Here is a 24,633-nt window from a genome sequence, read left to right as displayed (position 1 = left end):
CTATCATCATTCTGTGATGTTAGTTAACAGTTGTGATTCCTCAACTCCCTACATACATTAGATCATTTAGGGGATTGCAAAATGGAGATATTCTTGTTCTTTCACTTCTTTTTCATTTATTGGCTGGAATACATCCCCTAATCTACTATTTGGTTAGTTGTATTATTGTATGTATAGAAAAGGTAGAATAAATGCTTGATTCTTCACCTTTGTTTACCAGTTTTGGAAATAATGAGTTGGCTTTCTTTCATCTGCTAAATGCGAATAATTTTTTGTTGTATCATTTTGAACTTCTGAATTTAATCATATTTGACGTGTTGCAATCCATTGCAATTTTTGTCCTTACTGAAGTTCATATTGTCCCATTTCTGGCTGGTGAGATCCTCTTCAAGCTCCCAGAGTTCTTTTAACGTGACTCCAGGTTTGATACCTTTTACAGCTTGGTTTCTAGTAGGACAAGGTGTTCCAGGCTCAGCTGGAGAATGGACAGGAATTATGAATTTATCTATGAGCATGCTGTGAACCAGTGGTTGTAAACTGGTATTGAGGGGCCAAAAGTAGCCACCAGCCATGTTGTCCCTTTTTATTGTCAAAAGAAACAAATCATTATTCAAGAGCAAAAAAAATCAATTTTTTTTTTAGCATTTACTATGTGCTAGGTGTTGTACTAGTTTCTGGGAATATGGTGGTTAATAAGAGATAAAGCTGCCCTCAGGGAATTTACAATCTGATGAGGAAAACAATACAAGCCAAAACACTATCAAGTAAACTTGTAGGACCCTAGGATGGTGTGAGTCTTAGAAGGGTCCTAACTCAGGGTATTGGAGGTCAAAGAAAGATTTGCAAGTGATATATTATTTAATCTCCTATTTAAAACTTAAGTGTTCCAGGTAAAGAAAGATAAGGGAAAATTACTCAAGGCAGAGAAAGTATAGATGAACCTGATTTCCTTTAGTTAGAAAAGCCATCAGCATGTCTGTATTAAACATATTCTGTTCCAAAACTTCCAGAAATCTGATCCTGTGTCCAGTCTTTCTGTTACCACTGCCTTTTCTCTTGCCAGAAACGACCACAAGTAATATTTTTCTCCACAGAATCCAAGTTTTAAATTGGAGTCATTTCTGTCCTAATCCAGACTGGATAAGTTGGTATCACTTACTGTTGATTTTTTCTTTTTTTCCAAGATGAGTTTTCCAGAATCAACCTTGCTATTCCATCTTACTTGTTGGCATTTTAATTACCATAATATTTACCCCTCCAATGAACTGTCTTTTCTAGCTGACATTCATACTTAATTGCAGCCTTCTTTACTTTTAAAGATATGATTCTTGTACTTATCCTACTTTTTATTCCTTTGTCCATGTCAGAAGGAAACACTGAAACAGCTTATCTGTGACAAAATACAAGGAAAACTATAATTATTAGCTTATTATCAATATGGAAACTGATCATGATGAATTTCATTCTAATGTATTATTTCAGTAAGAATATCGATCTAACCATTTTGGAGCAACACTGTTGGCCTTTTCTCAGCACAGATTTTTCTGACACTTTGGTCCATTTCTATTTCTTGAGAAAACTGTTTTAGACTGCTAAAGTATAATTTCTGAAAAGGTAAAATTATGATTTTCAGGCAAATACGAAGTAAACATGGGTCAAAGATTTTATTCAATTTGTTAATTAATGATGGAACCAGTAAGATGTTAATACAAATTCAAAGAACATTGAGCTATTTATAGACAATTGAATATGGGAATGTTAGAATAAGATAGTTGAGTTCGATACAAAACTGATTAGTATCCTGTATGTTAAGCTATATATCCTTTGGTGTTATTGTTTTTTTCACCAAACAGAAGAATTAGCATATAGTTAGTTAGTAAACAGTGAGTCTAACAAAGTACATTCCCCTAATCCTTGGGTGGCTCTGTGTCCCATATGACACTGAAAAACCTGTTACATTTTTTTTTTTGCCTTTTTTTCAAGTTGTGAATGATTAGAGAATTTTCTTTGGGTCTGAGGATTGTTCATGAATAACTGATGAAGTAAGCTCTGTTTTAGTATACTTAGTAAGTTTTGTATTCCAGTGTCAGACAGCTGCCTAACGATTAATCTTTAATATTGAAGTTTTGAGGAGAATAAATCATTTTTATTGGACATCAAAGAAAGGCAAAGGGAATTTCTATATGCTTAATAAAGTAATTTGCTATGGAATAAACTCTCTATATTTTTATGTTCCCTAGGGTTTTCCTGGAGATATTGGGATTCCTGGACAAAATGGCCCTGAAGGATCAAAGGTAAGGAAAGAAAAAGAAAAACAGAAGAAGAAAAAAGTATGGTATCTATAGTTTTCTAATGTCAAATCTCAATGAATGGGTAAAAAAATATTTTAGAAATATCAGAACATTTCTGGATATTTTTGAGCTGACTCGGTGCATTTAAAAAACCTTGTACAGCTTGTTTTGAGATAATCAGGAAGTAGTTTGCGTGTCTGGTTGTTCTTTTGGTATCATTTGTTTAGTAGGAGTATGTTTATACAGCCTCTTAGGTTCAGGTCATTGAAAATGATTTTCCTGGTTTGGTCTAGACTTAGATTAGGGTGACAATATTTGCAAAGCGTGTAAATAACTGAAAAAACGATTTCTTATAAGAGGTGAAAAAAATTTAAAAACCCAAAAACCTATAGCCTACACTGAATAGATGAGAGTTTTCTGACCACTAAAACTCTTTAGGGCCTATTAAATATCCACTGATTAAAATAAAAGAAAGCCTATGGTGTTCTGGAATTTATACATAGTACAAACTACCTGCAGAAACCTCATCATTTCTAACTTCCTTTACTGTTGTTGTATATGTATACTGGAAATTATCCATAGAAAACCTTTAAATACCAAGCTTTGCCAAGCAGGCTGACATAGAATGAGCATCGTAAACAAATAAAGTATTGTGAATAGACACAGAACAATGAAATAGCCTGAAGTTTGGAGAACTGGCAGGTTATGAAGTATAGCTGCTGTGGAAGGTTATTAGTGTGAGTAGAGAGGAAGTGTTAGGGGATGAAGCTGGAAAGGATATTAATATAGCTATATTTGTTAGTGTACTATAGTGTCAAGTACTACAGTACTGTAGTAAATGTTTTACAGATACCTCATTTAATCTTCACAACATCTTTATGAGGTAGATTTTATCCCCATTTTATAGACAGTTAAGTTATTCCCTCAGTCACATCAGGTGACTTAGTCAGGATTCTCACCCAGACATGATTTCAAAGTCTGAGCTCTTAACCACTTAGTTTGGGGATTAAATTGTGGGGAAGGTTTAAGACCATGTTGAAGAGTTGCTACTTCTACCATGGGCATCATGGAGTAATCAAAGATTTTTAAATAGTAAAGTAATCTAGGTGATTTATGTTTTAAAAAAGATACCTCTTATGTCAGCATGGAGGATGGTTTAACAAGAGAAAAAATGAAGGCAAAGAGATGAGCTAGAAAAAGCTAGAAAAGAAGTTATAAAGATCTGAAGTGAAACGAACATTCATTCAATCAACAAATATTTACTGGCTGCCTCTTATGTGACAGCCATTGTGCTAGACCCTAGGGCTACAAAGATGAAAAGACCTGCTTCCTACTTTCAGGAAACTTACAATCTAGAGAAATATATGCAGGAAATCCTTTATAATAACCATGTGAATAACATATAATATGTGATACTGTTTGAGTATATGGTTAGGGGACTCAGATTACACTTTATAGAGAAGGTAGCACTTGAGCTGACATGATGAATGAGTCGGAATTTGTAGACAGACAAGTAAGATATATGGCATTCAGGAAAAGGAAACTTGTGAGAGGATGAAGGTGCAGTATTTGGAACACATTTGTACTAAAAGTTATTCATTGTTTATGTGAAATTCAAATCTAACTGGGCATCCTGTGTGTTATTTGAAAACACTACTGGCCACCTAACAACTCTCCCTGTACATATTCAGCCGTATTTCCCCCTCCCTTTCTGTCTCCACAGAAAAGTTATTCCTCCCCCTCCCCAGTATTCAAATTTCACATATGTTTTGTATCAAACCCTCTCCTGACCCCTGAATGACCTCATGCCATCAATTATCACCTTTATCCTGATCTCTCCTTTGACTCATAATTTCCTATCTTTGCCCTTGGAACCATTTTCACTGCCAATGTTTTAGTTTAGGCCCTATTTATTCTTCACCAGGATTAGTGTAATAGCCCTCTAATTGTTCTTGCCACCATTCTGACATTTCTTCAAATCTACATCCAAACTACTGATGTAATAATGTTTGTAAAGTATAGATTTCATCGTGTCATTCTTGTACTTAAATTCTTCAGTATCTCCATAGCTTCCAGGTTAAGGATTATAATTCTTTACTTTTTACACAAGGTTCTTTATGACCTACTCTCCCTCTCTAACTCTGTTGTCATCTAGTCACATCTCCCATTGCTCTTTCAAAAGCATTACTCCAGGTAGACTATTTAGAGTACCAAACCATGCCATTCTTGTTCAAATCTCACAGCTTCCTGCATGCTGTTTTCTTAATCTGCATCTGTGCCCTACTTATCTAGCTAACACCTACACATCACATGCCACATTGTCCAGGAAGCTTTTCCTGTTCCTCTCAAATCTAATTGAGATGTCTCTTCTCTGTATTTCTAAAAAAATCTATCAAGCACGTATCTTCATATAACTGCTGATTTGCTTATCTCTCTATTAGACTATAAGCTTTTTGAGAAAAACACTAATTGGTTTTATACATATCACAATAACCATGATAATATCCATAGCACATAATAGGAACATAACAGATATTGGCTGAGTGGATGATTGATTGAATGACTATTTAAAAGCTAATTCAGAAATAGAAACAATACAACTTGGTAACTGATTAAATGAAAGTGATGGGAGAAAGAGAAGTCAAAGATAAAACTGGGACTATGACTTGGGTTACTGACGTCATTGAATTAACTAAGGAACTCAGAAGGAGGAGCAGGTTTGGAAGATGGGGAAGACAAGAAATTTGATTCTGGGTATATTTAGCTTGCGGTATCTGGTTGACGTTGAGACAGAAATAATCAATATCTAGTAGTAAACCAAATCCCAAAGTAGAAATAGTAGCATGAATGGACATTGAGAGAGAGAGGTAGTATAGAGAACTGAGTTGAGAATTTCTCATATGTAATTTAGCCCCTTACCTGCTGTATACTTAGGAACTTGAACTTGATGCATATATAAGCACATTCATTTTTCCATTCATTCAGTAATTCATTCGTTTAACATTTATTGAGTTTCTTTTATGTTTTAACCCAGGTACTAAATGTGGGTTGACAAAGATTTCTGAACTATGGTCCCTCCCCTTTATGAGATTACAGTTCAGAGAGAGGTTGGGAAAGAAAAATCACAAAGTATTGTAAGACGCTATATAAAAGAGTTGGTGAAGGGCTATGAGAGCCTAGATAATTGAGCAACAGATTCTGCCTTAGGAAATTGGGAATTACTTCAAGAGGAAGTAATAATTGAACTTAATTTTTTTTTCTTCTGTAGGGTTTCCTAACTTTAAAAAAATGTTATTGAAGTATAGCTAATATACAATATTATATAAGTTACAGGTGTACAACACGGTGATTCACAATTTTCTAAAAATTAAAAAAAAATTAATTTTATATTGGAGTATAGATGATTAACAATGTTGTGTTAGTTTCAGGTGTACATCAAAGTGATTCAGTTATACGTATACATGTGTATATTCTTTTTCAAATTCTTTTCCCATTTAGGTTGTTACAGAATATTGATCAGCATTCCCTGTGCTATACAGTAGGTCCTTGTTGGTTATCTATTTTAAATATAGCAGTGTGTACATATCAATCCCAAACTCCCAATCTATCCTTCCCCCCCACTTTGTCCCCCTGGTAACCATAAGTTCATTATCTAAGTCTGTGAGTCTGTTTCTGTTTTGTAAATAAGTACATTTGTATCCTTTTTTTAAAGGTTCCACATATAAGCGCTATCATGTGATGTTTTTCTTTCTCTGTCTGACTTACTTCACTTAGTATGATAATCTCCAGGTCCATCCATGTTGCTGCAAATGGCGTTATTTCATTCTTTTTTAATGGCTGAGTAATATTCCATTGTATATATGTACGACATCTTCTTTATCCATTCATCTTTTGATGGACATTTAGGATGCTTCCATGTCTTGGCTATTGTGAACAGCGCTGCAGTGAACACTGGGGTGCATGTATCCTTTCAAACCATGTTTTTCTCTGGATATATGGCCAAGGCTGGGATTGCTGGATCATATGGCAACTCTATTTTTAAGTTCTTAAGGAACCTCCATACTCTTCTCCACAGTGGCTGTACCAATGTACATTCCCACCAGCAGTGTAAGAGGGTTCCCTTTTCTCCACACCCTCTCCAGCATTTATTGTTTGTAGACTTTTTGATAATGGCCATTCTGACTGGTATGAGATAATATCTCATTGTAGTTTTGATTTGCATTTCTCTAGTAATTAGTGATGTTGAGCATCTGTTCATGAACCTCTTGGCCATCTGTATGTCTTCTTTGGAGAAATGTCTATTTAGATTTTTTGCGCATTTTTTGATTCAGTTGTTTGCTTTTTTGATATTGTGCTTCATGAGCTGTTTGTAAATTTTGGAGATTAATCTCTTGTCAGTCACATCATTTGCAAACATTTTCTCCCTTCTGTGGGTTGTCTTTGGTTTTGTTTATGGTCTCCTTTGCTGTGCAAAAGCTTTTGAGTTTAATTATGTCCCATTTGTTTATTTTTGCTTTTATTTCCATTACTCTAGGATATGGATCAAAAAGGTATTGCTGTGATTAATGTCAAAGAGTATTCTGCCCATGTTTTCCTCTAAGAGTTTTATAGTATCTGAACTTACATTTAGGTCTTTAATCCATTTTGAGTTTATTTTTGCATATAGTGTTAGAGAATGTTCTAATTTCATTTTTTTTTTTACGCGTATCTGTCCATTTTTTCCAGCACCACTTATTGAAGAGACTGTCTTTTCCCCATTGTGTAGTCTTCCTTCCTTTGTCATAGATTAATTTACCATAGGTGCATGGGTTTATTTCTGGGCTTCCTATCCTGTTCCATCGATCTATATTTCTGTTTTTGTGCCAGTGCCACACGTTTTGGTGATTGTATCTTTTCTTTTTTTTTTTCAAAGAAGATGTTGGGGGTAGGAGTTTATTAATTTATTTATTTTTGCTGTGTTGGGTCTCCGTTTCTGTGCGAGGGCTTTCTCTAGTTGTGACAAGCGGGGACCACTCTTCATCGTGGTGCAGGGGCCTCTCACTATCGCGGCCTCGCTTGTTGCGGAGCACAGGCTCCAGATGCGCAGGCTCAGTAGTTGTGGCTCATGGACCTAGTTGCTCCGCGGCATATGGGATCCTCCCAGACCAGTGCTCGAACCTGTGTCCCCTGCATTAACAGGCAGATTCTCAACCACTGCACCACCAGGGAAGCCCTGATGATTGTATCTTTGTAGAATAGTCTGAAGTCAAGGAGTGTGATTCCTCCACCTCCGTTTTTCTTTCTCAAGACTGCTTTGGCTATTCAGTGTCTTTTGTGTCTCCCTGTAAATTTTAAGATATTGGCTCTAGTTCTGTGAAAACTGCCATGTGTAATTTGATAGGACTTGCACTGAATCTTTATATTGCCTTGGGTAGTTTAGTCATTTTGACAATGTCGATTCTTCCAGTCCAAGAACAGGGTTTATCTTTCCAAATGTTTGTGTCGTCTTCGATTTCTTTCCTCAATGTCTTATAGTTTTCAGAGTACAGGTCTTTTGCCTCCTTAGGTAGGTATATTCCTAGGTATTTTATTCTTTTTCATGCGATGGTAAATGGAATTGTTTCTTTCATTTCTCCTTCTGATGTTTCATTGTTACTATATAGAAATGCAACAGATTGCTGTGTATTAATTTTGTGTCCTGCAACTGTACCAAATTCATTGGTGAGCTCTAGTAGTTTTCTGGTAGCATCTTTAGGATTTTCTATGTGTAATATCATGTCATCTACAAACAGTGACAGTTTTACTTCTTTTCCAATTTGGATTCCCTTTATTTCTTCTTCTTCTCTGATTTCCATGGCTAGGACTTCCAAAACTATGTTGAATAAAAGTGGCAAGAGTGGATATCCTTGTCTTGTTACTGATCTTAGAGGAAATGCTTTCAGTTTTTCATCATTGAGTATGTTAGCTGTAGGTTTGTCGTATATGGCCTTTATTATGTTGTTGGTGTGTTCCCTCTATGCCCACTTTCTGGAGAGTTTTTAATCATAAATGGGTGTTGAATTTTGTCAAAAGCTTTTTCTGCATCTATTGAGGTGATCATTTGGGTTTTCAATTTGTTGATGTGTTGTATCACACTGATTGATTTGCAGATATGGAAAAATCCTTGCATCCCTGGGACAAATCCCTCTTGATCATGGTGTATGATCCTTTTAATGTAGCACTTTTTTATTTTATACATAATAGTTTGTACCTCTTAATCCCTACCCCATCTTGCACTCCACCCCCTAACTTTATGTTTTAAAGTATGCATATCATACTAGGTGAAGAACACAAGATGGCTTTGTAAATCCTCTTCAGTTTGTAAATTTTGTTTCTATTAAATTTTTGTTAAGAACAGTGTCAGAGAACTGAAGAAAGGCAGTTGACCTTTTGAATAGTATTATAATAGTGATCTTTAATACTTCTCATTACTTCCTTTTGTCTTAAAATTACAATATAAAAGTGGGACAAAAGATCTGAAAGCCAGACATTTTAATGAATATTAATGGTTGAATTTCCAGTGGGTAGTAGTTACTTTTTAGATTGCTTTATCTAAATTTTTTCAATAAACATGAGCTTGTAGCCTCATCAGCACCAACATTATGAGACTAATTGTTTTTCTACACATGACTGAATTTTAATATAATATCATAGATGATTTAATCAAAATAACCAGAGAATTTTAAAGGAAGAGGAATATTATTTTACGTTTTATAGGTTGGGAAGGGTCTGTTTTTGTCTCTCTTTTTCGTCCTTCCTATTTGCCTCAAAATTGTTTCTAGAAACAGAAGGGAAAAGTAGAGGCAAACATAGTGACCCTATTTGCCTGATGTGTTTTTTTAGTTGTGTACACTATGTCATGGAAGCATCTTAAAACTTCCTATATTTTCGTATATATGTCTTCTTTAGAAAGTGGGGACAATATAAATTATTCAAGTTATGTTTCAGTTATACAAGATTGTCATCAAAAAAATCATGCACGCTCTGTTTGAAATACGTGGTTACACTATTTGCAAACTTTTCCAGAGCAATTTGGCACAGCTCTAAAGAAGCCTTTCATTTTCTCCTCATTTTCTGCCAGTTGACTAAAAACCTCAAACTAACATTGGAGACTTGTGTTAACTATGGTTCTGTTGATTGTGGGACTGTGTGTGTACGTATATATGTATATAGATACAAAGCATACTTCAACAAGCCTTCTTGAGAGCTACCCAGCTTGGCAATCTGTTTTCAAGCATCCCATAACATTAGCAAAACCACATCCCTTGCTGCTTACTGCAGAAAGTGAGTACCCAATAAATATTCTCTGTTCTCCAGTAAACAGAGGAATAACTTATTTGTTGCCATAATGGTTTATGTTGTTACTTTGGTTATGGAATTAAGGATGGTAAAGCAGGCTGTTCTTGTTTGTTGTATAACATCCCTGGTAAGTTTTTTGAAAAAGCCTATTCGTGAGGTTATGTTACAGAATATATGGAAATAATTTTTACACTGAGTTATTAAAATATGTTATGTGTTTACCTATATAGCTAACAGATTAGTTATATTAGTTATAATAGATCTGGTGAACTAACTTAATAAGAGGAAAATGCATTCCTAAATAGTTCTCTGAGGTCACCTCAAGCCATCCCTGAAGATTCACATTCCAAAATCAAGATTTTGTTCGCAGATTTCTTATTTTAACCATTTTATATTCCAGGCAGCATTTAGTTAGCTGAGAAATATTTATTGAGTTATACAATGGGCAATGGACTTTGTTAAGCAATTACTTGGAAATAAGATTAAAACATGCTCTTCTGTCTACTAGGAACTTGTAATCCACTGGAAACATGAGATTTCCACGTGTGAAAAGTTAAAAAGTAAACTAGGCAGCACATAATAAATGGAGAAGGAGCTCAGAGAAGAGAATAATTTGTGTGGCCATTTTTCTGAGAGTCTTCATAGAGAAATCGGGATTTGAGTAGAATGAGTTGGATTTGGCCAAGTAGAACGAAGGAATGAGAGATTTTGTGCAACAGGTACAAAACCAACACAATGATGGAGGTGTGGAAATAAACCTACCTGACTTAAAAAAAAAAAAGTTAGTAGGTAGATTGTGACTGATCTTAAATATAAAGTTGAGGAGCTTGAATGCTAATAAGCCCATGGAAGTTTTTTTTTTAATTGTGGTAAAAAGCATATAACATAAAATCTACTCTCAACAAATTTTTAAGTGTACAGTACAGTACGGTTAACTATATGCATATTTTTGCACAGCAGATCTCTAGAATGTTTTTATCTTATATAACTCAAACCCTATACCCATTTAACAGCAACTCCAATTTCTACCTCCCCCAACCACTGGCAACCATCACTCTTTCTGCTTCTATGAGTCTGACTACTTTAGATACCTCATATAAGTAGAATCATGCAATATTTGTCTTTCTGGGACTGGCTTATTTCACTTAGCATAAGGACTTCAGGGTTCGTCCATATTATAGCCTATGTCAAAATTTCGTTCTTTTTATTTATTTATTTTATTTTTAAAAACACAACATGTTTATATTTTAATACACAACCAAAATACAAAACACTATAGTAAATTGATGGCAATAAAATATGGTATTTCATTTGCATTGCATGACATATGGTTAACATCCTTAGTCGTAAATGAGTTCTTAGAAACTAGTAACGAAGATGTCGATATACCAAGAGGAATGGGAAAAAAAAGAAAAAAACAGAAGAAAGTGAAATAACACAAGTAACTAGGAAGGATTAAGCATATATGAAGATGACTGAGCTGAACAATAACAGAAGAAAAGCAATTGTTTTGTAATATCATATTACCAAAGATTAGAAATTTAACATTTATACAGTTTTAGGAAGCATACCCACGTAAACACAGGGGGACAAGATTGATGAAGTCCTGTCTATATAGTAAGGGAAAATCTAGTTTGGACTCAAAAGTATAAATTTGGGATATCCTTAGTCCTAACAGTTCCAATTCATTGGAATTATTTCAACAAATTAGTTGGATAAATTTACAGTTTATATATAAACCGTGTTTACTGCATAGAAAATTTGTAGCTAGTATTTGGACCCCCCAGAAATGACTTGCATATTAATTCGTTTATCAATACACCCAAAAGGATGTGCACTAAATTTACACAGTGAAACAAAATAGAATTTTGTTCATTTTAAAGGCTGCATAATAATAGTCCATTATCCAGTAGTCCAAAACCCCACATTTTCTTTATTCACTCATCCGTCAATGAACATTAAGGTTGTTTCCACCTATGGACATACCTTGGAGATTTTGCAGTTTCAGTTCCAGACCACTGCAACAAAGCAAATATCACAACAAATCCAGTCACACAAATTTTTTGGTTTCCCATGCATACAGAAGTTATGTTTATACTATACTGTTGTCTATTAAGTATGCAATAGCATTATGTCTAAAAAATGTACATACCTCAATTAAAAAATACTTTATTAGTAAAAAATGTTAACCATCATCTGACAATGCAGGGTTGCCAAAAAGTTTCAATTTGTAAAAAATGCAGTATCTGTGAAGTGCAATAAGGTGACGCTTAATAAAATAAGGAATGCCTGTGTGAACACGGTAGTGCAGATATCTCTTGAAATCCTGTTTTTTATTCTTCTGTATAATATCCAGAAGTGGGATGGCTGGATCATATGGTAGTTCTATTTTAATTTTTGGAGGAACTGTTTTCATAGTGGCTGTACCATTTTACATTCTCATCAACAGTACACAAGATTTCAAATTTCTCTACATCTTTGCCAATACTTGTTATTTTCTGTTTGTTTGTTTTATAATGGCCATCCTAGCAGGTGTGAGCTGGTCTCTCATTATGGCTTTGATTTTCATTTCCTTGATGATTAGTGATGTTGAACAATTTTTCATGTGCCTCTTGGCCATTTGTACATCTTATTTCCAGAAATATGTGTTCAAGTCCTTTGGCCATTAGTTTAATTGTGTTATTTGATTTTTGCTATTGGGTAGTAGGAGTTCCTTATATATTTCAGATATTAAACCCTGTCAGGTATTTGGTTTGCAAATATTTTCTCCCATTCTTTAGGTTGTCTTTTCACTTGGTTGATTGTTTTCTCTACTGTGCAGAAGTATTTAGTTTGATGTAGTCCCAGTAGTCTCTTTTTTGCTTTTGTTGCCTTTGCATTTGGTGCCAAATCCAAAAATCATCACCAAGACTGATATCAAGGAGATTTCTGCCTATATTTTCTTCTAGGAGTTTTATGGTTCAGGGATTACTAGTCTTTAATCCATTTGCTTATTGATGTAAGTGTATTTTAAGTTGATTTATGTGTATCATGTAAGATGAGGTTCAATTTCATTCTTCTGCATGTGGATATCCAGTTTTCCTAACACCATTTGTAGAAGAAACTACCTTTTCTCCATTGTTTAGTCTTGGCACCCTTATCAAAGACCATTTGATGGTATAAGCATCAGTTTATTTCTGGGCTTTCTATTGTGTTCCATTGGTCTATATCTCTGTCTTTTTGCTGGTACAAAACTCTTTTGATGATTGTAACTTTGTAATATGTTTTGAAGTCAAGAAGTGTTATTCTTTCTCAAAGCTGTTTTGGTCAGGGTTGGTTTGGTTTTGGTTCCATATGAATTGTAGAATTCTTTTTTTATCCCTATCTGCAAAAAATTCCATTGGAATCTTGCTAAGGATTGCATTGAATCTGTAGATTGCTTTGGGCAGTATGGACATTTTAAGAATATTAAGTCTTCCAGTTCATGAATATGGGATGTCTTTCCATTGTTTGTGTCTTCTTTAATTTCTGTCAGCAATGTTTTATAGTGCAGGGGTCCCCAACCCCCAGGCCACGGACGGGTACCCTGTGGGGCCTGTTAGGAACTGGGCCCCACAGCAGGAGGTGAGGGGTGGGCAAGCAAGCAAAGGTTCATCTGCTGCTCCCATCACTCCCCATCGCTTGCATTACTGCCTGAACCATACCCCGCCCCCACTATCTGTGGAAAAATTGTCTTCCATGAAACTGGTCCCTGGTGCCAAAAAGGTTGGGGACCACTGTTGTAGTGGACTATCTTTCCATTTATTTGTGTACTTTTTAATTTCTTGCGTCAATGTCTCATAGTTTTCAGTGTACAGGTCTTTCACCTCCTTGGTTACATTTATTCCCATGTGCTTTATTCTTTTGGGTGCAATTGTAAATGGGATTGTTTTCTTAATTTCACTTTTTGATGGTTATGAGTGTATAGAAATGCAACAGTGTATTGATTTTGTATCCTGCAACTCTACTCAATTCATCTATTACTTGTAACAATTTTTTGGTGGACTCTCTATGGTTTTATATATATGGTGTCGTGTCATCTGCAAATAGTGACCATTTTACTTCTTTCTAATTTGGATACCTTTCCTTCCTTCCTTCCTTCCTTCCTTCCTTCCTTCCTTCCTTCCTTCCTTTCCCTAATTGCTGTGGCTCAGACTTTCAATTCTATGTTGATTAAAAGTGGCAAAAGTGGGCATCTTTTTATTGTTTCTGATCTTTGAAAAAAAGCTTTCAGCTTTTCATTGTTGAATATGATATACACTGTGGATTTGTCATATATATACTTTATTATGTGGAGGTACATTCCCTCTATACCCACTTTGTTGAGGTGTTCTTTTTTAATCATAAGTAGATGTTTAATTTTGTCAAATGCTTTTTTTTACATCTATTGAGATGGTCATATGATTTTTATCTTTTATTTTGTTAGTGTGTTGTATCACCTTGATTTGATGCAGAGATTTTGAATCATCCTTGCATCCCTGGGATAAATCCCACTTGATTTTGGTGTATGATACTTTTAATGTACTCTTTTTTATTGAAGTATAGTTGACTTACAATACTGTGCTTTAGGGAGGCTGTGTCTCTGTGCACCCACTTGTGCTAGCAAAAGCACAAGAGTGCTTTTGTGCTAAAGCACAAGTGTGCATTTTGCACAAGAGTGCAAAAATGGTGTTCACCAGAACCTCCATCTGCAAAGTCCCAACTCATACCTGCCCCTCCAGCAGTCACTTTAAGATTAATAAATGAATCTCCTTCACATATAGTCCAGGCACTTCTCTAACTACTGCCTTTACACTGAGTCTCAGGAAGTGTGAGACCATGCGTGAGTCACTCAAAAGGAGTATCTCAGATTTCACAGCCCCCCAGTTCCCCTGGATTGAGTCCCATTGGGTTTCCAAAGCCAGATGTTTTGGGCGCCTCATCTTTTCAGTGCAGGTATCAAGGTTTGACACAAGCCCCTTGCATCTCAGGAAGTAGATCCAGACCCATGAGAGCCCTCCCTATTGTGGGTTGCTTAATGGAGGTGGGTTTTTTGGTGAAACTACATGTCTACCTCTCCTACCTATTTAAATGTGCCTCTTTTATCCTTTGTCTTGGAGGAGCTATTTAGCTAGTTCTTTTTCAGTGGTAATTGTTTCGTATGTAGCAGTAGATTTGGTGTGTCCATGGGAAGAGATGCTATCTTGGACTGCCCCCCAATTGCTAGTTTTTCCAAGGACTTTTGCGTATATATTCATCAGAGATATTGGCCAGTGATTTTATTTTCTTGTAGTGTCTTTATTTGGCTTTGGTATCAGGGTAATGCTGGCCTCATAAAATGAGTTTGGAAGTATTCCCTTCTCTTCAGTTTTTTGGAAGAGTTTCAGAAGGATTTACATTAATTCTTTTTATAATGTTTGGTAGACTTATCCAGTGAAGTCATCTGGTCCTAGACTTTTATTTACTAGGAGTTTTTTGATTACTGATTTAATCTCCTTATTAGTTATAGATCTGTTCAGATTTTCTATTTCTTCATGATTCAGTTTTGGTAGGTTGTATGTTTCTAGGAATTTTATCTATTTCTTCTAGGTTATCCAGTTTGTTGCTGATATTAGTCTCTTGTGATCCTTTTTATTTCTGTGGCATTAGTTCTAATTTGCCTTGTTTCATTCTGATTTTATTTGAACCTTATCTTATTTTTCCTTAGTCTAGCTAAAGACGTCAATTTTATTGATCTTTTCAAAGAATCAACTTCTAGTTTTGTTGATTTTTTTCTATTGTTTTTCTACTCTTAATTCACTTATTTCTGTTCTAATCTTCATTATTTTATTTCTTACGTTAACTTTGGACTTAATTTGTTCTCCTTTCTCTAGTTCCTTGAGGTGTAAGGTTAGGTAATTTATTTGAGATCTTTCTCCTTTTATAATGTAGATGTTTACCACCATAAAATTCCCTGTTAGTATTGCTTTTGCTGCATCCCATAAATTTTGGTATGTTGTGTTTTCATTTTTATTTGTCTCCTAGTTGTGAATTTTTCACTTTTCCTTCTATTGATTTCTAGTTTGATTCCATTGTGGTTAGAAAAGATAGTTGGTATGATTTCAATCTTATTATATTTGTTAAAAACTCGCTTTGTGACCTAATATGTGAGCTATGCTGGAGAATGTTTTGTGTGTGCTTGAAAAGAATGTGTACTCTGCTACTTTGTTCTGTATATGTCTGTTAGGTCAATTTGGTCAATGCCATTGTTCAGATCCTCTGTTCCCTTATTGATCTTCTATCTGGTTGTTGTATCAATGATTGAAAGTAGGGTATTGAAATCTCTTGCATTTATTGTGTTGCTCTCTCTTTGTTCTATTCTGTCAGTTTTTGCTTAATGTATTTGGGTACTCTGATATTGTGTGCATATTTATGAATAATAGTTATATTTTCTGGTGAAATAATGAAGAAAGTTGTCATTGTTCAATGTCCTTATTTGTTTCTTGAGATAGTTTTGACTTAGTCTGTTTTATCTGATGTAAGTATGACACCTCTGCTCTCTTTTGGTTATCATTTTCATGGAGTATCTTTTCCATCCTTTCACTTTCATCCTATGTGTGTCCTTAAATCTAAATTTAGTCTCTCATAGATACAACTATGGATTTTTTTTTTATTCAGCCACTTTAAATCTTGATTGCAGACTTTAATCCATTTACATTTAAAGTAATTACTGATCAGGAAGGACTTACTATAGTCATTTTGTTAATTGTTATTGCTTTCTGTCTTGTAACTTCTTTGTCCCTCTTACATTTCTTGCTATTTTCTTTATGTTTCATTGATTTTTTTTTTATAGTGACATGCTTTGATTCCTTCCTGATTTCCTTTTGTGTATGTTTTATAGGTATTTTCTTTGTGATTACCATGGAGCTTACGTAAAACATCCTATGGTTATAATGCTCTATTTTAAGCTGATAACAACTTAACTTCAATTGCATACAAGAGCTCTACTCTTTTTCTCTGTGGAAGATATTGAGAGGAGTGAGATGATGAAAGAGATGTTTTAAGAAGAATAATAATAGTAAATTATTGTTATGAATTTGGTGAATGCATAGGGAAGAAAAGCAAAATACCAGTTCAGAAACTGTTGCAAACACTAATCAATGTGCAGTGAATAAGAAGAAGGAAATAATATTTATTGAGTCTCTGTTATATTCCAGGTACCATTTTATTTGTTGTAACAAATAAAATTTATTACCTTATAATGCTTATGATAACATGATTCTACAGATAAGGATACTAAGGTCATGCCCCTAGTAAGCTTCAGAGCTGGAATTCAAACTCAATTTCAGATTTTATACATTTTACATTAAAATTTTTTATGTGTTTCCATTGTATATATCATACAGGGTGAAGTAAGTCAGAAAGAGAAAAACAAATATCATATATTAATGCATATATGTGGAATCTAGAAATATGGTAGAGATGAACCTGTTTGCAAGGCAGAAATAAAGACACAGATGTAGAGAACAAACATATGGACACCAAGCGGGGAAAGAAGGGGTGGGATGAATTGGGAGTTTGGGATTGATATATCCACACTAATACATATAAAATAGATAACTATTGAGAACCTGCTGTATAGAACAGGGAACTTTACTTAGTGTTCTGTGGTGACCTAAATGGGAAGGAAATCCAAAAACGAAGGGATATATGTATACATATAGCTGATTCACTTCGCTGTACAGCAGAAACTAACACAACATTGTAAAGCAACTATACCCCAATAAAAAAAAATGAAAACATTTAAAAACTCAAAAAAATTTTTTTTGTATTTAACATGATAAATATGAAAACATGTACACAGTTTTAAAAATATTAATGAAACAAACCCTATTATTGGTAAGAAATAGATCATGGGAATCCCCTTGTGAATCCCTCACTAATCATATCTGTCTCTTCCCTTCTGGCATTAACAGTTAACCATTCTCTTGTTTTCATCATACTTTTACCATGTATATACTGATAATATTTGTTATTTTGCTTGTTTTTGAAATTCATATAAATAAAATCATACTACAGTAAGTCCCCTACATATGAACCTTCAAGTTGCAAACTTTCAAAGATGAGAAATGTGCATTTGCATGTCCAGTCACGTAAGTTAGTTCATGTGTCTGGTGTACATTGTCACGTGTGTGTGTCCTCTACAAGTGGTTGTGCTTTTGTATACTGTACAGTACTGTATAGAGTACAGTAGTCCAGTATCTTTATTTTAAGCCCAGGATGTCCGGAAGCAAGCGTAAAAGCAGCAGTGATATATATAGCCAATTGTGTTAGCTGGGTATCTAGGCTAACTTCGTTGGACTTAGGAATAAATTGGACTCACGAACGTGCTCTCGGAACAGAACTCATTCGTATATAGGGGACTTACTGTATATACATTCTTCAGTTACTTTCTTCTTTCACTCAATCTTATCTTTTCAGCTCATTCTAGGTTGATCCATATTATTACAGCATGTTCATTTTCACTATATAGTAACACACTGTATAGATATACTACACTTTTTTAATTGATAGAACTGTTGATAGATATCCTTTCTTGTGGGTATCTTTTAGTTTTCATAAATCTTTCATGTATGCTTGTAAAGACTGTGTAAACTCCAATTTGGGGATTCAGTTTTCTATATATGGCCATTAGATCAAGTTTATTAATTTTGCTATTTAAGTTTTTTCTGTTTCTACTGATTTTTATCTGCTTGACCTACTAATTTCTGGCAGAGATGTGTTAAAATTTCCTAATAGTGGATTTATCAATTTATCCTTATCAGTTTTTAATGTATATATTTAGAAGTTGTGTTACTAAATGCATAAAAATTGTCTTTTCTCTTCCTAGTGAACATAGCCTTTTATCATTATTGAGTGACCCTCTTAATGCTAATAATCTGTTTTACCTTAAAGCCTATTAGATCTAATGTTAATATAATTACTCCAGCTGTTTTGGGGCTGGTAAATCACTTGCATATCTCTTCCCATTCTTTGAAATTTAATTTTCCTCATTTTTATGTTTTGGATGCGTTTCATGTAAACAGCATATAACTAGTTTTTTTCCCCCCTTAATACAGCTTTTATTCTTTTAAGATTATAAGGTAGTCTTGGAAGAGAAAGGAAAAAGGAACCTGGGCTTATTTGCCTCCCTGAAAGGGTTATTTTTGGTTTTTAGTCAGGGTGCCACTTCCCTAGGGTAAATAGCTGCAGTGAGGGAATAGCAGAATCTAGTTCTCTTAGATAACTCACCCCTCTTCTGGTTACACCTTGGGTATGGAGCTAAGCCAGTTTCTTAAACATATGCTCCAACCTAAAACTGTACCTTTATCAATGCCTTTTGAGACCTTGCAATTGTTGATAAGTTTTTGGTGTGTTCTTATTTTTAACTACATGTTTTATTAACCTATCATAATTCAATACAAAATTATTTTCACATGTTACAAAATTTCTGATCCTCCCAGAAAAGATTTTGCTTCTTCATCTAAGTCCCCCTTTTCACTTTGCTTATACTTCTATTTCTGTTACAACTCGTATTCTGATTTTTATTTTAAATTGCCTTCTCCCATAATAAATTATGGATTCATTGAGAACAGGGACTGTGTCTTATTTATATTTGTATACTCCAGGCCTCATGTTGTACTTTTTACTGGACCTTGCACATAGTAGAAAATTAATAAAATGTCAGATGAAAAAAATGAATGAACACATGAATTAAATAACTAAACATTAGCTATCCTGTGGTGGAATTTAAATATCGCAGCATTCTGATTCTGACCTTCAGTCTAAACATTTAAAAACCTATTACTTAGAGTTCTACAAGAACATTTTGGATATTAAGATTTAGAAGTCATTGTATCCGTTAGGATTCTTTCAGTTGTAAGTAATGGAAACTCAACTAAAATATGATTGTATAAATATGTGAGAAGTTTAGGAATTCAAACACAACTATACACAGGACCCCCAAAAATATCGTAAGAACCCAATCACTCCATTTGTTAATTCATTGATTTCATTCTCAGGTTCTCTCCCCTTCATAGTTTCCTTCTCTTTAGGTTTACATCATCCTTAATGCTATTCTGTCTTCCCAGTTGTTCCACTGTAGTCCAAAATTTTCTTTAGTTGGACTAACTTGGGTTTCTGGCTCATTACTGAACCAACCACTGTTTCTAGGGATGTAGAATATGCTGACTTAGGTCCCTGTCACATATCCACCCTTAAATTTAGTCAGGGGTAGAGTCACCTCCCCTCAAACCACATGGGGAAAGACTGTTTCCTTAAGGAAAATTAGGATGCTTTTGCCTGAAAAAACATGAATATATGTTGGACTTGCATAGAACAGTGTACGCTCATTTCAATAATCCATCTCTTCCTATTAAAAGTAAGAAAGCTGTGCAAAACTTCTAGGTTATTGCCTAAACTAATGCAGTTTCTTGAATGGTGCTTATGTACAGAATAAGCCTGTGATAATATATTACAGACTTTTAAACCGATGAAGTTTTTCATTTTTTGATTGTGTTAGAACACAGCAATGATAGACCAAGATATATCATGAAGGAAAGATTCTCATGCAGTTTTGTCACTCTGCTCCATTCCAAACTAAAAATCAGTCACCTGGCTAGATGTGCTATTTGGCATAGTTATTTGTTACAGTTTAAAATTAGATAAAACCATTTAATGGTTATAGACTTACTAAAAGCAATAATGCAAAGGTAGTTTCTAAAAGAGATTTACTTAAAACTTTGACACATTGCATAGTTAGGGGAACAGAACAAAATGAAAAATGTTGCCATGTTGAAGAGATGATATACAGTGTTTTCTGAAATAGGAAGATTTTTGTTTTAGTTACTTGGATGAATTGTTATTCAAAGAGCATTTGAGGACTTCCCTGGCAGTCTAGTGGTTAGGACACTGCACTTCCACTGTAGGGGGTGCAGGTTCGATCCCTAGTTGGGGAACTAAGGTCCCACATGCTGCGTGGCACAGCCAAAAAAAAGTAAATTAAAAAAAAAAAAAAGAGTATTTGATTTTTAACAACATGCATTTAGATTAACAAAAGTTTTCTTTTAATCTTGAAATTCCTAATCATGTTCAGATTGTTACTTTCTTCTGCAAATTTTCCTCTCTTTTCACTAGCCTGCATCAAGAAAGGAAGTAAGTTGAACATTTCATATGAATAATGTGTTCCAGACTTTGCTAGTCTCTTAACAGATATTAAAACACTATATATCTTCTCCATCTGTTTTCAGACTTTGTGGACACTCTATTATCTTTTTATTGTACTAGTATCAGATTAACAATTGGGCCTATTGCTTTAAATTTAGGAGTACTTTTTATGAAAAGGTGTCTCCATACGGAGCAGATTATGTGAACATTAACATATTGTTTAAAAGTAAGTTTATCATATATTTTCCAACTTTTTGGATGGCAGGCAGTTTTCTGCTTATCTATCCTCCCATCCCATTTTGATAACTTCCTAATGGGAAATGAGTGGTACCAAATAGTATTGCACATCTGAGATTAATGCCTATTGAAAATGTATTAATTGAGCTAAAAATTTTATTGTGTGTCCTTATATTGCTTTACAGGGGCTCATTGGAAATAGAGGGCCTCCTGGACCTCCTGGTCTCAAAGGAACTCAGGTATGAAGTTCCTTTAAGCAATTTTTTTAATTCAGATGTTCCTTTTTTATTTTTTGTGGGACTTTAGTTTTTGCTCAAAGAAAACTTTGCATTAGTATGGACAATTTTTGCCATCAAGAATTTCAAGTTACCATTTTATATTCACAGTTATGGAATGGAATTTGGAATCATTTTAATGTTCTGAATTCATTAAGTGATTTATGTAGTGGTGTCCATGGAATGTCCGAAGAATCTGAGCCTAGAATCTCACTTATATGTACCAGAATTTATATTTAACATTTGTGTCTATTTTATATTTCTAACCCATATATTATATTTTAATTGAATTATGAACTAAGCAAAATGTTTTTAAATAAATAAAATAGAATATATGATTTCTAAAGAGGTCTGTAAATGTTCAGATGTGGTAATTATGAACTATTTATTTAAAGGTAAAAAATCAGTATGTTTAGAAAATATGTCAATAAATAGAATAAACACATTTATTACTTTTTAATTCTCTTAGAGAAAAAGTATAAAAATTATTTGTTTTAAGTTTTTCTATTCTCTATCCACCCATACAGCGTTTAATCCTTAGAAGAATGCACACAATTTTATATTTTATGACATTATAACTGATTTGATCCCGAAAATATTGGATCTATAAATTAGACAAAAAGAAACTCTAAAAAAAAGAAACTCTAGACATTAAGCTCCATTTGGGTAAGATCTGATATACCTTTATCTCTAAGGCTTAAGACAGAACTGAGACTCAAAAACATATTTGCTGAATGAATTAAGTATCAGAATGTGCCAAGAGCAAACATGTTCTGTACCAATAATTTTTTAATATACCAATGTGTATTGATTTCCATCTATTAAGAACTTGAGTTTCTCTCTATGTCAGATATATTGAGACCAAGAAGGTAAAGGCTGTCCATAATTCACAATCTCAGTGATTCCTAATCACTTTTTGTGATACCCTAATCACTTTCACTCTTAGCTGCCCTCAATTTTCTATATTTAACTTATATCATCTACCAATTGAAAAATAACCCAGTAGTACAATACATATCCCCCTTAATGTAGATATGATGTTGTCACACAAAAAATTTAAACATTATGGGGTGATATAGTTCTAAAATACAAGAAAACCACAGTATTATTTTCATTACATCTCAGAAAGAGCTTCAGATTTCAGGATAAATGGAATAAGGTTTACATTTTTAAATACTTATATCAGGCCATGACATGTTCTGATCTTCTTTTTTAAGGGAGAAGAAGGACTAATTGGATCCTTTGGAGAACTGGGGCCAAGAGTAGGTATCATATAAATAATTTTCGAAGCATGCTTCTCTTAAAGCAACTGTTTTGTAAATGTTTTTTAATGGCACCCAATTTTAAGTTATAGCAAAGAGCCAAGATTATAACAAACTATAGCCATACAATCCCCCCAAATAAAATAGACCTATAACTAAAATTTTCCAGGGATATTTTAAATGATATTATGCCTGTTACATATTTACTTATTCCTTCAGTTCCTTCAGTCTTACGGTCTTAGTAATTTGTACAATTTATTTATAAAGTTTCTCAAAATGTAATATGAAGCTAAATACATTAACCATTTTAGTAATATTTTGGAAATTTCTGTTTTCTGAGTTTGTCAGTAAAATTATGGAAAGCAAATAAGACGTATTTTCTGTCCAACTTTTTCTTCCCGATAATATTCTGTGGTAATACATGAATTTCATATTTTCAAGTTCTGAAAATGAATTTTTTAAGAATTTGGGGATGCATGACAAAAGTTTACAATATCATGAAGTAATTAAGTTGTGTGCAACACATTTTAAGAGGCATTATTAGACTCACATGAAATACATCTCACTCTTTACTTGAGAACATCATATTGTACAGGTTCTTGCAGTATTTTTACATTTAAAGAGACAGTAATTCCTTCTTTTGCACCTTTACCTAACTAGCACATATACTGCCACTCTCTTATTGAAAGAAAAAGAAGAGTTATTTTTGTTATTTTTTTTTTCATTTTTTGTGAGGTGAGTTATATAATGGAAAGACCATTGTTATTTGTGCTCCAGTGTAATTGGCCTTATTTAAAATTTACTTCCCTAGAAAACAGGAAAACCATGTTCACCTCTTGCCTACTCGGTCATAATATTTGTTATTAATTGTTGCTACTATTGGTTGAATATTAATTTAGGCTTAGTGTTGCTCTAAGTTTGTCACAGGAATCATCCCTAATCTGAAACCAACCCTGCAAGAAATTGACTGCATTTTTAGATTAAAAAAAATAAGGCTTTAATATTATATGCTTAAGCATAACATGCTCAAGATAACCATAATATGACAGAACTTAAACAGGACCAAAAGCGATGGCTCCAATACTGATGCTCTGAATCGCTTGATTTCAAAGAGATTATAAATGTGCCAATACCTGATACCAGTGAGAATCTTTCCATAATGTAGATAATGATGTATAACTATTTCTTAATATACTGCAGTGCCTGAGTATTACATTATTAAAGATGAAAGAAATATTCCTGCTAAGGCTTTTTCCAGACAGTGTGAATAAAATGTATTATTAATTATTTTGTAAATATCAAAGTCCTGTAATGATTTAGACTCTTAACTACATTTCTTCTTTTATATCTGCAAATTGATTAGAGAGCAATTGATATTTAACAATAATAGGATAATTTTTTTATCCTTTGTTCTATTTTGTGCTTGGTAGGGAACCACTAGACAATTTCAAGCAAGGCAGACACCAAAATTAGAACAACTTTTTTGGGTGGAAGTCCTAAATATAATTTTAAGTTGCTAAAGTTTTTGTAAGTAGTCAAAACAGAATGAGAGCCAGAGGGTTGTTTTGTTTTGCTTTATTTTATTTTAAGAAAGAAAAATATGTGAGTACTTGTTAATGAATAGGAGTAATAAAATCCAAATATATAATGCCTAGTAGATATTATAAATTAGTATTCTTTTTAGCAATCTCCCCACACACTTTTTCTACTCCTAGAACACATTGGTTGAGGTATAGTGATCTCCTTAATCAAATCTTGCGTAATCAGACATCAGTTGTTTGATATTAGAAACCACCTACTGTAGATTACTCCAGGATATTGACTTTCTCTCCTTCAGGGATTTTGTCCTCTACTCTCTTCAGCTACTTACTGCTATGGTGAAATCTTTGACCTTGTCATTACCAGTAAGAGCAACCTCTTCATTTTCAATTTTAAACTTCTCATTCCCCAACCATCATCCCCTTTCTTTCTGGTACATTCTTTCTTATAACCCAATCCAACAGTCCCAAGAGAAATTTCAATTCATTGATTCTAAAGCCATTCCATTACTCCTTTCTCTCTCATCACCAC

At 33.9% G+C, this 24,633-nt stretch overlaps 1 protein-coding gene across 4 annotated transcripts in view; it reads left to right on the top strand.

Annotated features, from left to right (window-relative positions):
* The window catches only part of COL24A1 (collagen type XXIV alpha 1 chain), a 431,777-nt gene that overhangs the window by 190,703 nt on the left and 216,441 nt on the right, over positions 1–24,633 (top strand). For all 4 annotated transcript variants that reach the window (XM_067726773.1, XM_067726774.1, XM_067726775.1 and 1 more), the window contains 3 exons: positions 2,241–2,294; positions 21,212–21,265; positions 22,519–22,563. In XM_067726773.1, coding sequence (XP_067582874.1) covers positions 2,241–2,294; positions 21,212–21,265; positions 22,519–22,563 — 153 coding nt within the window. The remainder of the gene's footprint in view (positions 1–2,240; positions 2,295–21,211; positions 21,266–22,518; positions 22,564–24,633) is intronic.

Source organism: Pseudorca crassidens, chromosome 2 (genome assembly GCF_039906515.1).
Source record: "Pseudorca crassidens isolate mPseCra1 chromosome 2, mPseCra1.hap1, whole genome shotgun sequence".
Classification (NCBI taxonomy): Eukaryota; Metazoa; Chordata; class Mammalia; order Artiodactyla; family Delphinidae; genus Pseudorca; species Pseudorca crassidens.
The sequence above is the reverse complement of the archived record's forward strand: the minus strand, read 5'-3'. Positions and strand labels throughout refer to the sequence as shown.